We start from the raw sequence: 13137 nt of genomic DNA, 5'->3' as shown, positions 1-13137 counted from the left end.
ACGCAATGCTTTAATTCCCGGTGAGCCAAGCTAAACTATATCCAAGACGTTTTAGTTTAATGCACAAGAAAGACTTTTAAAACGTTGGGAAATCCCACTCATGCAAACAGACATGCATTTGCAGCACATGAAAGGGCAAAAATCATAGCTTGTACATGTGCCAAAGCATTTAAGACACAAGCGTTGAATTCCATGTAACGTGTCAACTTAAATCTAGCTTTTCTTTCTGCCACCAAGGTCGGGGGCATTAATCCAGATTGTCTGGATTGTGAAAAACTCTGGCATGTGCCTCAGTAAAAATGCCTGTTGCTTGACCCTGACAGCTGCCTGTTGTGAGGTGCTGGGTTGCACTTCTCTCCCTGAAAATTCTTAGCCAAGGGACTTCAAGGTAGACCATACCTCTTACCAGTTTTGTGCTTAGATTTTCTAGGACGGCACACAGAGCAGCACTAACATGCCTTCACTTCATACCCAGCATTTCCAGGACCCTGTCCCTTAATTGGTACCAACCCACCAATCTTATACTCTCTTTTTGTTATTCTCCTTCAAGTCACTGGAGGCCAAAAGGAGTTCCATTTGCAAAGGCATCACTTCATGAGCCACAGAACGAGAACTCTCCAGGACCTGTTTCAGTCATGTGACCCCTTGCTTGTCTGAGAAAGGAAGATTAAAGATCTGGATATCCTGCTGGGGCTACACAGAGGCAATTTGGGTCTACACATAGAGGAATCCTACAAAAAGTAGAAACTCGGTTGTAGTACTAGGGAAGAGTGTAAGAGGATCTCACAGATATACAGGGAGAAAATGAGGAAGGCCAAGGCTCTACTTGAAATCCAGCTAGAAGAGGACAATAAAGCAAAAGGCAATAAAAAGGGATTATACAGATATGTTGAAAGTAAGAGGAAGACCAGAGAAACCATAGGTCTCTTATGGAATGCAGAAGGCAATCTAGTTATGGATGATGCACAGTATTTAATGCTTTTTTACTTCAGCTTCCACAAATAGGACAGCTTCTGGATAGTGAGTGCAATTGGTAGCAAAGATAAAGAAAGACAAATAGGCTTCAAGTAGTAGAACAAGGGGATTATTATGAGTAGTTTGATGCTTTCAAGTCAGCAGGGCCCTGTTCTGTATGCACCAAATCCCAGAAACACACAGTATCACTTACTACCTCAAATCAAGGTTGAGCATGTGCTTATACACACAGTTGAGCCAGGAGGCCTGAGGGATGCTGGGCACACTCTTGGCAACACTCCGAGGTGATGACATTGCCTTGTTTTCAAGAATTGGTGTTGGGAGAAAGAGCAGGCATGCTTCACAGTGCTGCTCCTGACTGTTGCACAAAGCTGCAAGCTGTCTTAGATTGCTGGCTCAGCCACCACCTTGTCAGGCACAATAGGTTGTAAGCTACTTGTTTGGCTGGGTCAGCATATTCTTTTAGATCATCCCAGCACTGAACATGCTGTTGATGCTCAGGGAGATAAACCCCACCCACCCTGGTTCCTATCTATGTCTAACTTGTACCTCTGTGCTCTCTGTACCTCTCTCTCCATTATTACTTACTACTACTTATCCCTTCTATTATTATTATTAGTTATCCTGTATCCATGCTTTCATTATGAATGCACTTATTGCAAAGTGGAGAGCTCTTCTCCCAGGCCTCCTGCCCTCCCTCTGACCTCAAAAAAGAGGAACTGCTTCTTCTACAATTCTGTCAGATTCCAATGGCCAGAGCAATTTTTCCTCAAACTTTCCCCATGTGGCAATGCTGAATGCTACTACTAATATACCAGCAAACTGGCCAGGGTCTTAATTTAACTACACCTTTTTCACTTTCTAAGCAGGCAAATCCTAGCAACTTTCTATTTCTGTCCATTCCAGAGGCCAAGCATCCAAAACACCCACATAACTGCCCATAAACAGAAACCTATTTTAAATATTTATTTCTTTTAGTAGTCTTTGTTCTTACCACCTCTCCCTCCTGTTATTTTCTTTTATCCATCTTGCTGCTGTGACCCCTACATGTTTTGGGTTCAGATCTCTTTCTATATCCCCTAGAGCCCAGAAGCCAACCTTTTATTGGAAACAAACTGCTTGTATTCATTTATTTTTATTGTGCTCACTGCCTTAAGTCTCCAGCTCAGCTGAGCATGTCCCTCTAGAAGTCTACAAACAGACTGGGAAAGACTGGAGTATTTCCACATAGAGAGAGAGAAAGAGAGGAAAAAAAGGGTGTCACTCCTCTCCTCTTCATCCCTTCCTCCTACATATACCCACATCCATCCCTTGAAGAGAGCAGAAAAATAAAGGCTCCCATCCCTCCCAACAGGCAGGTAAGGGAATATTAGCATGTGCATATTAGTTCCAGATCATTTATCAGCAGCGAGGAAACAGAGTGAAGTGGGTGTGGAGAATATTCTCTCCAGCAGCCAGAGGGGAAAATTCCATTAGGAGAAAACAGCCATTGGCTCCTGTAAGTGGTGTGGCTGGGTTGGATGGCCCAGGGCAGCTTCTTATTATCTAATTTGGAGTTGGCCTGCAGGAACACTTAGTGCAATCATCTAGCTTGTCACTTTACAAACCTTTGAGGGTAAATATTGATCACATCATTTAAAGCAGTGAAAGGTCCTGTGCTCGCTGCTACTGTTTCAAAGCCATTATGATTATGATTAATTAACTGGTTTTAGAAGTTCTCACTGCTTACCTGCCAAATTTCCAAATCCAGTAAATGTTTTCTCAGCACTGCCTCATTCAGTTTCCTCTAGTCTGTATTGCTATCTCAGTTGTGCTTGGAGAGACTGGTGCCAGTGAATTAGAATAATACTGATGTGCTAATAAAAGCTAGACTATATTGGGAAGAGCTTTGGATTTTTATAACTGTATTTTGGCTCATTTTACTGTGCTTCCATCACGCTCTCAATCATGCTGTTGCTCTAATGTTCTGCATTCATGCTGAGATGGAGTGACAAGTAAAATTCTCAAAGCACTTTGCAATATCTTAATTAAGTCTCTCAACTTCCCTACAAAGTATTATCCCCATTTTACAGGTGAGTTAAGTGAATTTCCAAAGGTCAAGAATTTAGCCAGCAACATATCTGGGACCCAAACAGTCTCCTGCTCTACTATTTGTACTGTTCTTTGGCCAGGTACAGACATTATACTTTTACCAGTATAAGTGATTGGAAACCAGTTTATATCCATAATAGAACAGATGTTTTGCACACATAGACTGGTTTAAAAATGGTGGAATCTGGTCTAAAATGTACCTCTCTCCCCACCCCTACCCCCAACCAAAGGGCACATGCACGTTCTGTTCACTACCAATCTAGACTACACTGCTTAAGAAAAACCACATAACTTAAATCGATTATGTCTCAGAATTTTTGAATGTCTGTACCTGGCCTTTATTTACAAATGGGCCATCTTACCCCCTGAGTGAAGCAGCTGCTTAGTCACCATGGTTTAACTTTCACCTATTGTGGAATAAAGTAGCACAAAACTGCTACCATTGAGCAGGTGGCAGACATATTATCCCCCCTCCTGTCTTTAACTTGGTATAGTTTGTTCATCTGCCCACCACCTCATCATGTGATTAATTTATTGATCAAATAACTGGCTACTAATTTCACATTATGAAATAACTCCAAGCACTTGCTAAGGGTGTGTAACTTGATTAATAACTAGATATTCCTCAGTAAGTAGAAAGTATGCAAAGCCCTTTACTTTGCTGTGAGACCATCAGAGCATAGATTTTGTAAATTTGTATCATAACGGTTAAGTGAACAGCTGTAGTGTTGTTTATTTGCAAGGTCTGTGGGCACAATCCTGCTCTATGGTGATTTCTGACACTAGCTCCTAGAACAATTAAACAGATACTTTGTGGAAAACACAAAAACATATGGGGCCTCTCTTCTGGTGTGTGGCAGGACCCAGATGTCCACGTGAGAAAGTAGAGCTTTACCATGTGTATCCAGGCCCAATAGAGGCTAATGATAAATGTTAGGGAGATTTTAAACAAACCACCACTAACAGCTATAATAACAACAATCAGATGGGTTTTGATGAGGAGTTTCTGGAGTGCTTCATACTTTAAATAAAGTATCAGAATTGATGCTCAGCATTAGTTTTGGTTTTTGCTAATCTTTATATTAAATCAAATTGTAGCGTTAAAGTAGGACCTTTTTGGTAGATTATATGGACTAACCCTCTGAGAAATATCAGAGTCTTGTCTTCCCTTGCATCTGACTACCTGCAACTCCTATGTGAAGTATTACAATATTATGGGTTTCAACATCCCTGCTAGGAGGGAGTGCAGGATCTGTACTAAAATAAGTAAAACACAGTTGGAGTGTATGGCTGCTCCTAACAATGTAGAGAGGTTACTAGTTGGGTTGTTTTTGAACATGTGTTTCTGATTTGGAGGAGGAAATGATTGAGAACTGGTGATGTTTGCTGATAACATGAAGTCCCCGTCAAAAAGAACTATAGACAACTTTGAGTAACTCAAGGGAAATGAGAAATATGATGGCAGATAGAAGGAAAAGAGTGAAGAAAGCAAGTATGTTTAGAGCAGGAGACTTACGTGGCCTGGTCATAATTTATGGCCATTAACAAAACTTAGCTTTAAGTGTTATCAATATACTTCATATCTGCTTTCTTCATGACTAATCATTCTTCCCTCTCTCCTGACTTCCTCCTCCTTCCCCCACCATATCCCTTGACTGATTGTAAAACACACATCTCTTCATAAGGTTCAGTGGCCTATTGTGATTGGGCCAAGAGACTAGGAAGTCAGATGTAACCCCTTGGTGAGTGCATATCACGGATCTCATTCTATAACCATGCACAGAGGGGGACACTGGAAGCAAAGCACAAGACTGCTAGTCTGTGTGGCTGGTTAGCAGCAGAAACTGAGATGATGTGGATATGATAATATAACTGCTTGATCTGCTCTGTATGTGGAGCAAGCCCCACACAACCACATGGAGCATGCAGGCCTAAATCAGGTTGCTCAGCCACTAATTTGACATATAAACTTGGACAAATCTGTATTTTATGGGCCTAACAACATTTTCTACCTCTAAAGCAGAGTGTGATGTTCATTTAATGTACATAAAACTATTCTAGGCTTCCTGGATGGAAAGACCAGAAATGATGGAGTTGGGTATAAAAATCTTCATTTTCTTTAATGACATTTGATGTCATGTGTGTTTGTGGTTCAAGTGTCATGCTTCTGGCTGTAACCTGATAACTGCCAGAGTCTGGAAAGAATTCGTTCTCTTGGGGCCCACTCCTCTCTTACCTATGACCATACTTGTCCTTCAATGACCTATAGTCTGATCTAATGTAGCAAGTCTGATATAACAAGAGTTAAGATGGAGAATCAAGAGGGGGATTCTGTCTCTAGAATTCAGAAAGACCAAATCAACAGTATGACAGAACCAGGTAGCCATTTGTCCTTATTATGCTCATTTATTACCTTTTTAAAAAAGAAGCTGCTTTTAAAGCTTTGGCTTTAATATTTTGTGTGTTCTTAAAACCAGATCATTCAAGAAAGCCCTTTAATTTACAGCATAAATATTTATATTAGATATATTTTAGTTGCAATACATATATATGAAGGTTGTGTCCACATACAGGTACCTAGTGCTTAATATCACATTTAAATCTTAAACATTCCCCTAAATTATTACTGAGCACGCACAAAACTTTTAAAGACTTTAATGTTAACTATGCTTATTTTACTAGAGATTAAATGACTAAAGTCTATGCCGATCAGAAATTTGATTCCTACCTAGAGCTGTGTAAAAGACTGTGGAGAGTTGCTAAAAATCCAACTAAGTCTTTGCTGAATATCAGTTCACTGAGAAAGTTCTGGTAGCATCAGTGAAAGATAACAAAAGGGACTGAGGACATATCACCATCACAAGGAAGACCAGGATCAGTGGGAAGATTTAAAGTTTTATATAACTATTTTTTCCTGGCCTCCAGAATGGGATGGCAAATTCAATATGTTTTCTGCTTGGCAAGAGCAGATTGGTATTGTAGAAGCAGGACCTTGGCTGTCATGGCTCTCCTGCTTTCCTGTGGCAGGTTCATGTTTTATGTGATGTGTTGTGGCAGGACAGTGGTGTGATGGTAGTTTTGTGAAGATTTGAGATTATGGATTTGTATAGGGTGGTTTGGATATAGATGATCCTGCCTCAGGCAGGAGGCTAGACTAGATGATCTCTGGAGGTCCCTTCCAGACCTACTTCCCTATGATTATATGAATCTCACAAAATTCTGTTTTCTCCACTCAGGAGGCAAGGATTTTTGTGGGTGATCTCTTTCTTTTTGACCAACTGTATCATTGGGATGGACTTATATAAGCTTTTGAAAGCCATGCATTCTTTCTCTGGATAGTAAGAAGTATGTCTAAGTCTTGATAGCTTGTCTAAGTCTATCCCAACCATGCTGTTGTTCCAATAACAGATATCACTCACAAAAATCCTTTCTTCTCATATATTTCCTGGATGACTATGGCTACAATATGATATTTTCCCTAGGAAAATTTCAAGCAGCACTAACTAAGAATTTCACACAGCTCCACTCCTGAAATCAGTTTCAATAAAACTAACTAGGGGTAGATACTGCCCATATTCCTGCCTTTCTACAAACCCATTAGATTCAGGAAACCTGCATCTTGGGCCAGAATCTAGCCCATTCTTTCTATCCTCACTATCTTGTGGGATGCTTTTCTATATGTTGCTAAGGAATCTCTTCACCTCCTCGCCCACCCTTGAAAACCCTGCATGGTTTGTGGTTTGGCATCATGCACATTTATTCATGCACTCAAGCAGCTCCATCCGGATGGCGATACGCACATGCCAGCCCAGCGGTATGAGTCGAATGTAGCGCGAGACAATGGGAGGGCGTAGGAAGTTCTGGACAGCGGATGATCTATCTGAGTTCCCATAGAAAACCTACACAAAACCAAAATGGCAAATTTGGTTAAAGAACTTGATCTCCTCTTCCCACAAATTCTGTGAAACGCTATCTTTATGTTCACCAGTTTGCAAGCTAATACAAATACTTAGTGGGATGTATGTGCCAGGGCATGGCCATGACAATGTGTCATTAGAAACATCCCTGTCCTATTTGCACACTGCGTGGTATGTAGCATTACTCATTGAGGTAAAGCTACTTACACATTATCTACTTTAAAAATGTGGGATTGAGACAGTAAGTAAGTCACCCTTTTCCAGGCTGATATCTTAGCTCCTACATAATGCATGATATGCCAATCATTTTAATCCACCAGGTTTCATCAAAAGACATTACTTTATCCTATGCTGACAAAGTGTTTCTAATGATATATGGCCATTTCAAGGGCAGAAAGCAGCCAAAGAACTCCTAAAAAATACTAGTCATACTTCAAAAGTTTCCTCCAGTGTGAAAGAGGCTACAAGGTTGAGGAGCATTTCCTGTATTTAAATTGGGGAATACTGGTATTATGCTCCTACCAGCAGGAAGTTTTAGATCATCATTGGGTGTGTCTACACATGCCTTTGATGTGGGACCAGTTTAATCGCGAGTAAATTACTCGCTAGTAAATGGTCCCGGGCAGGTCTCTACACATTCAGGGAAGTTGGAGTAGATTTGCTGCCAATGGCAGCAAGCTGCTCCTACTTCCTGAGAACCTGCAATGGGCCCCTGCCACCACCAGGGTGCTAGCCCAGGAGCTGGCAGGGAGCACCGGGCCAAGAGACAGCTGTCTCCTAGCCATGGCTGAGATATTATACTCTAAGGGTGGGCAAAATGCAGCCCGTGGGCCAGATGCAACCTGCCAAACCATTCTATCTGGCCTGTGGGGACGCTAAAAAATTTAGAAAATTTATATTCATCTGCCCCTGGCTGCCTGTCATGCAGCCCTCAATGGCTTGCCAAAATTCAGTAAGCGGCCCTCCGCCCAAAATAATTGTCTGCCCCTGCTCTAGGTCCAGGAGCTGCCTACTCTCCAAGTGGGGAAAATGTTTCCCTGCCCCAGCAGCAGGGAGCTCTTGGCCCTGGCTCCCCAATCAGGGGCAGGTGTCTTGAGAAGAGCTGCAGGGGAGGTGCAAGTCCCAAACTCCTACCCCAATCCAATGGTAGAACAGCTAGCAGCTAGCTTGCTGCTAGTTGCCCCACCAACAGATCAGGGCAGGGGGCTGGGTCCTACCCAACTCCTGCAGCTCTTTTCAAGCCTGGTGCCTCTGATCAGGGCATGGGGTTGGGACCTGCCCTTGACCAGGACAGTTCCCAGCCAGCTGGGGAGTTTGTTTCCCACTCAGTTCTGTGAGCACAGAGCTGAGCAGGGAACAGGCTCCCATCACCAGCCCCTGTGACCATGGGGCCAGTGCTGGAACACTTATCTCCCAGCACCAGCTCCGCAATCCTATAAGGATCTCCCAGTGCCAGCCAGCCCTGTGGTCACAGAACTGGCACTGGGAGATAAGGATCTCCCAGCCCACCTCCTCCCCAACTGCGATCTTGGAGCGGGGAGCTTGGAGCTCCCTCCTACCAGAGCAGGGGAACATAGTTCCCATCCCCAGCAACAGACAGCTAGTAGGGGCCCAGAGCAATCTCCTGCCCCCTGGTGGATAGCTGACCAGGAGCAGATTTACTCCCAGTCAGGCTTCTCCACAAGCACTACTGGGCCGTTACTAATCAAAAGTAAATTTGCTATTTGTATTTGCCGGTAGCTCATATACTCTTGGTTAGTGAGGTTCTCTGCACAGTAAGCATGTGCAAACATACTTGCTTACTGCGTATTAAACTATGTTACTGCACAGTTGAGCATCTTGTGTAGATGTGCCCACTGTGTGATTTTCCCTTTTGTTGAAATTGAATTCAGAGTTTCTAAAAGGATTCCTTGAGGATGCCTACCTCTGTTTCCTCTATTTATCTTGCAGCTTCCTCAGTGCTCCCTTCCCCCTGTTTATATCATAGTATTTTCATAGTTGCAGTGAGACTTTGCTAGGTAGAAATTGATAAGTAGCAAAATGAGTAGTGCTGATAACTTTGGTCAGCAGACTCCCAGGCTCTCTTTAACCTGCAAGTAGTAGGAGCTGGAGATCTAATTAATGAATTCTCTAAAGCGGTACCAAAGAGCTAGAAATTGGCTGTGAATGGCCAGCAGAGAATTTCTATTCTGGAAGAAAGCTCCCTCACCGTGTATATTTAGATCTTGAACAGTCCACCTGCTCATGCCATGACGGGGAAGGTGCTGGAAGGGTGTGGCAGCAGGGAAAAGCATGTCTGGGCATAGTGGAACAGAGCTCTCCTATGTCAGTCCTCCCCTACAAAGGGTCTAGTAGGTTACTTACACCACAGGCACATCTCAACAGGCAACTGGCACCTTCAAAACAGTCTTAGGTCTGGGTTAAGATTTTAGAGTTATCTTAATGTTACTCCCTCACATGAAGGTGAGAAACAGACCCTGAATCTCCAGATTTGCAGTTTCCAAATTCGTGACTTCATTATGCACCTCATGATGCCCAGGGTTTCTGTTAAAAGCTACTGAACTAGTTCTTGGGTGATGGTACTGTATAAACAACTGCCTGACAAACCTTCTGTTTTCTCTGGGCAGAGCTCTACAGCAAAAATCTTTCCTACATTTCTTTCTACACAGCTGCCTACTTTGCACAAGAATTGGCATCTCTTTAAAGAGAAGAATTCATACTGTATGAAATTAATCCTGATACTAAGAAACAGAACAAGCCTGGCATGTCCCTGAGGCCCCAGTTTGAGGGAGTGGTGCACAGATCTTATGCTGGTGTTCTGCTGAGAATGTTACCCTTTTTTGAGCAAAGATTTTAATTTCTCTGAAAATTAACTGCACCAAAAATCTACTCTCACTGACCCGATTGTTTCCGGTCTGGTCTTTGTAGTAAACCCAATTCAGATTCTCATTAGTCCTGTACTGCATGCTGTATTTTGTCATCCATTCATCTGCATCACAGCGTCCTTGTGTGAGTATCCCTGAAATAACTTTGATCTCCTTCAAGTCAATCTGCAGCCACTGGCTATTGTCTTGAAATTTGGAGAGCCAGGCACACCTGTAGGAACCATGAAACCCCCCAAAAAAGCATTATAGATGTGACTACAGTGGACACAGAGAGGGGAGTAAGGAATGCAAAGCAACTGACTTAACCAAGGACCAAAGCCAAAACTGACTAGTGATCTAGGATGCCTCCATTTCTGAATGCCCAGCCTAAGACATCATGAAAGGGGTGTTCAGCACGTTCTGAAGATCAGGCTCCACTAATGTCTATCAAAATCTGGACAGCCAATCAGTCAGCCTGTTTGAAAATCTTGAATCTTGTTCTGACAGACAATAGCAGAACTCCTAACGATACCAGAGACTGGCCCTGAGAGTTTTGCCTCTTATTTGAACAGCAGATGGGAATGAGGATGGGGCTTTTATCACATTTTTTTTTAACTTTACCAGACCAGCAGAATTTCCCAAACATTCTTCTCCACATGTTGCTTGTCTTTCCACTTGCAGATGTGTATAGAAGTATGCTGAGAACAGCCCCACTGGTCTGGGGGCCTGTGAGGGGTGGTTTTGAGGTCCCAGAGCACCTAGGGAGGCACAGCAATCGCAGAATGCCCAGAGGGGTGATTCCATATTGCCCAAGAGGGACAATTTTATAGTGCCTCCAAGGGGTACACCTAGAATGCCCAGAGGAGCAATCCCATAGCACCCTTCTGGCTAAGGGAAATGGGAAAAAAAAGCATTCTGGAAACCACTTGCAGCCCTTAAAGCTATGGCTGTATGGCCACCAGCATAAGCCTATGACACCTGTGAATAAATAAGCCCTTCTCACTCCTGCCCACCCCTCAAGGTATTCTCTTTATTTCCACTAAAGCAAACGTGTTGAACACAAAGACAGTTGGTTCCTCTTTCTTTCCTTCAGTTTTCCTTGTATGTTCTGTAAAATTAATACTTAAGAACCCTCCCAAAACTCCTCATCTTGCTCTGTCTAATGTTTTAGCAATATCCCCAATTTCAGGGGTGTCATGAGAAACAATTCCCAGACTTACCCAAAGCCTTGGCCATTGAGTCGGGCCTTGTTGGCAACCCAAGAAGAATACCATCCGGTGTACTGCTCTGGATTAGAGCAGCTTATCTGGTCTGGAGTAACAGCTCCTGACTCAAATCCAAGGGGTCTGTGATAGGGACACTCTGCAAGAAAAGCAATTAGTTTAATCACAGGAAAGACGCACTGCTTCTATTTAGTAATTTTCTTAGCTCACTTTTTGATATCTGGATAAAAACTGTGTTTTCACTTTCTCACCTCTCCTCTTCGAGGAAGGGAGCAGACATTGTTACAAACAGATCAAAACCTCAGTGGACAGTATTGACACTTGTATGACTATAAACTTCCCTTTCCTCAGCTCCGGTGGACTCCCAGTAACTGGAAAATTGAAAGTCAGAATTCATCTGACTTGTTTTATTCTCCTTATTTATTCTATTTTTTTTGTTTATTCCAGTTATTCATTTATCTATTTCAACTCACCTGTGTGATCAGATTTCTTTCTTTCTTCTTAGACATTCTTGGGTGTTATATTGTGAACTTCCCTTAGGCAAATTCAGAAGAGCTAATGTGTACGGGTGAGTTTTGTTTTCAGGAGACTCTTTATCCTCCTTTGTGAGATGTTTGGAAATCCTCCAGTTTCTACCTAGGTCTGACACTTAATCCTTTCCTTTTCTTTCCTTGACTTTCAAGGATTCATCCTTTTGGCTGATAAACTCCCTTAGGAACCAGGGAGAAATACTCCTTAATTAGTGGAAAGCCTTTAGTAATGAGGTATGATCTTCTTGGCATGCTGTCAATCCCTTCCAGCCCTATTTATTTAGGGAAAGGGACTATTTGTAGAATAGTATTCACCAACATGAGTAAGGGGCCACGTGACCCTCAAGGAGCAATTATAACTTAAATAGGGCCTCACATGATCAGGTTCAGGGAACACTACATGGCCTTTGTATCAGCCCATTTAAAATATATAGGACATGTCTACACTGGCTCGGTGCCACTGTTGAGGCTGCTCCTGAAAACTAACCCCTGCCACATGTTCCCATCCTAGAAATGAAGTGGTAAGAACACATGTGGGAGAGAGAGGATAGGAGAGAAGGTAAGGACTACTGCTGCTCTCAAACACAGCAGAAATAGGGAACTGAGAAGGAACAACAGAGCCTCCTTGCTGTCTATCAATAGTATCTAGAATCTATTCACAGAAAATTATTTCTTTGGTGCAGCCCAGCAACCTGGGATTTCTAAAGATAAGGAGGACTTGCCACCATAGGTGAACAATGAAAAAAGAGCAGGTGACAAGCAGCAGGCACACTGCAGTCAATTCAGACACAATTTGGGCAGTTTTCCTGGATTTGTTATCATATAAATCTGATTATGCAATTTAAACCAGATCTGAATACCTAATATAGTGCTGTTCCCAGAGACACCAACCCTTCCTCCCTTCCCAATGCAATTCCTCTCTGCTCCCCAGTTAACACCAAGACCTTCTCTCTCCCCAGGGAGAATGCTGGGGACATCAGGAAGAGCAGCAGGAGGGAAGCAGTGTGTGGGGTGGCATCGCTTCTGTTCTGTGAAAGCTCTATACAGGAAACAGAAATCCTTATGCAAAAATCTCCAAAGAGAGTTCCAGAGAGCGTTTATCAGCCAAAAGTCCTCTCCTCTTCTCACACTATGCCTCCCCATCTCTTAAAGTGCACTGCTATGTACTTCACTGCTTAGGTAGACCTGCAACACTCTTTGACTACCCACCAGTAGTGCAATTAGGGTTGGGTGAACAGAGAACCCAACTTTGGGCACCTATTTAGAGGAGGCACAGGAATGGTGCCCCCCTCCCCCCCAGGGAATTTGTGAGGTGCCAGCCGCAGCTGCCAGTGTGTAGGAAGCCTTCGTCATGGGTCTCTGAGTCTCTGGGGTCAGGTAAGATTCTCAGATACAAATGCCCTTCCACCTTTCATCCACTGCACCTCTGCCCAGGGCACCTAAGTTGCTGGTTATGCCTCTGCTTCTTGCCAAGTAGGGGAAAAGTATTGGGGGTGAAAGAAAGCAGCAGTGGCCAGGAACCAGGATAGATGGGGAC

At 43.1% G+C, this 13137-nt stretch overlaps 1 protein-coding gene across 1 annotated transcript in view; it reads right to left on the bottom strand.

Annotated features, from left to right (window-relative positions):
- Positions 1 to 5463: 5463 nt before the first annotated feature.
- RS1 (retinoschisin 1) overlaps positions 5464 to 13137 on the bottom strand; it is a 33218-nt gene continuing 25544 nt past the window's right edge. The window contains exons 4-6 of the mRNA XM_019494976.2: positions 11068 to 11209; positions 9884 to 10079; positions 5464 to 6965 (exon numbers count right to left, since the gene is read on the bottom strand). Of these exons, the coding sequence (XP_019350521.1) occupies positions 6813 to 6965; positions 9884 to 10079; positions 11068 to 11209 (491 nt within the window). The 3' untranslated portion in view covers positions 5464 to 6812. The remainder of the gene's footprint in view (positions 6966 to 9883; positions 10080 to 11067; positions 11210 to 13137) is intronic.

This window comes from Alligator mississippiensis, chromosome 1 (genome assembly GCF_030867095.1).
Source record: "Alligator mississippiensis isolate rAllMis1 chromosome 1, rAllMis1, whole genome shotgun sequence".
NCBI classification, from domain to species: Eukaryota; Metazoa; Chordata; order Crocodylia; family Alligatoridae; genus Alligator; species Alligator mississippiensis.
The sequence above is the reverse complement of the archived record's forward strand: the minus strand, read 5'-3'. Positions and strand labels throughout refer to the sequence as shown.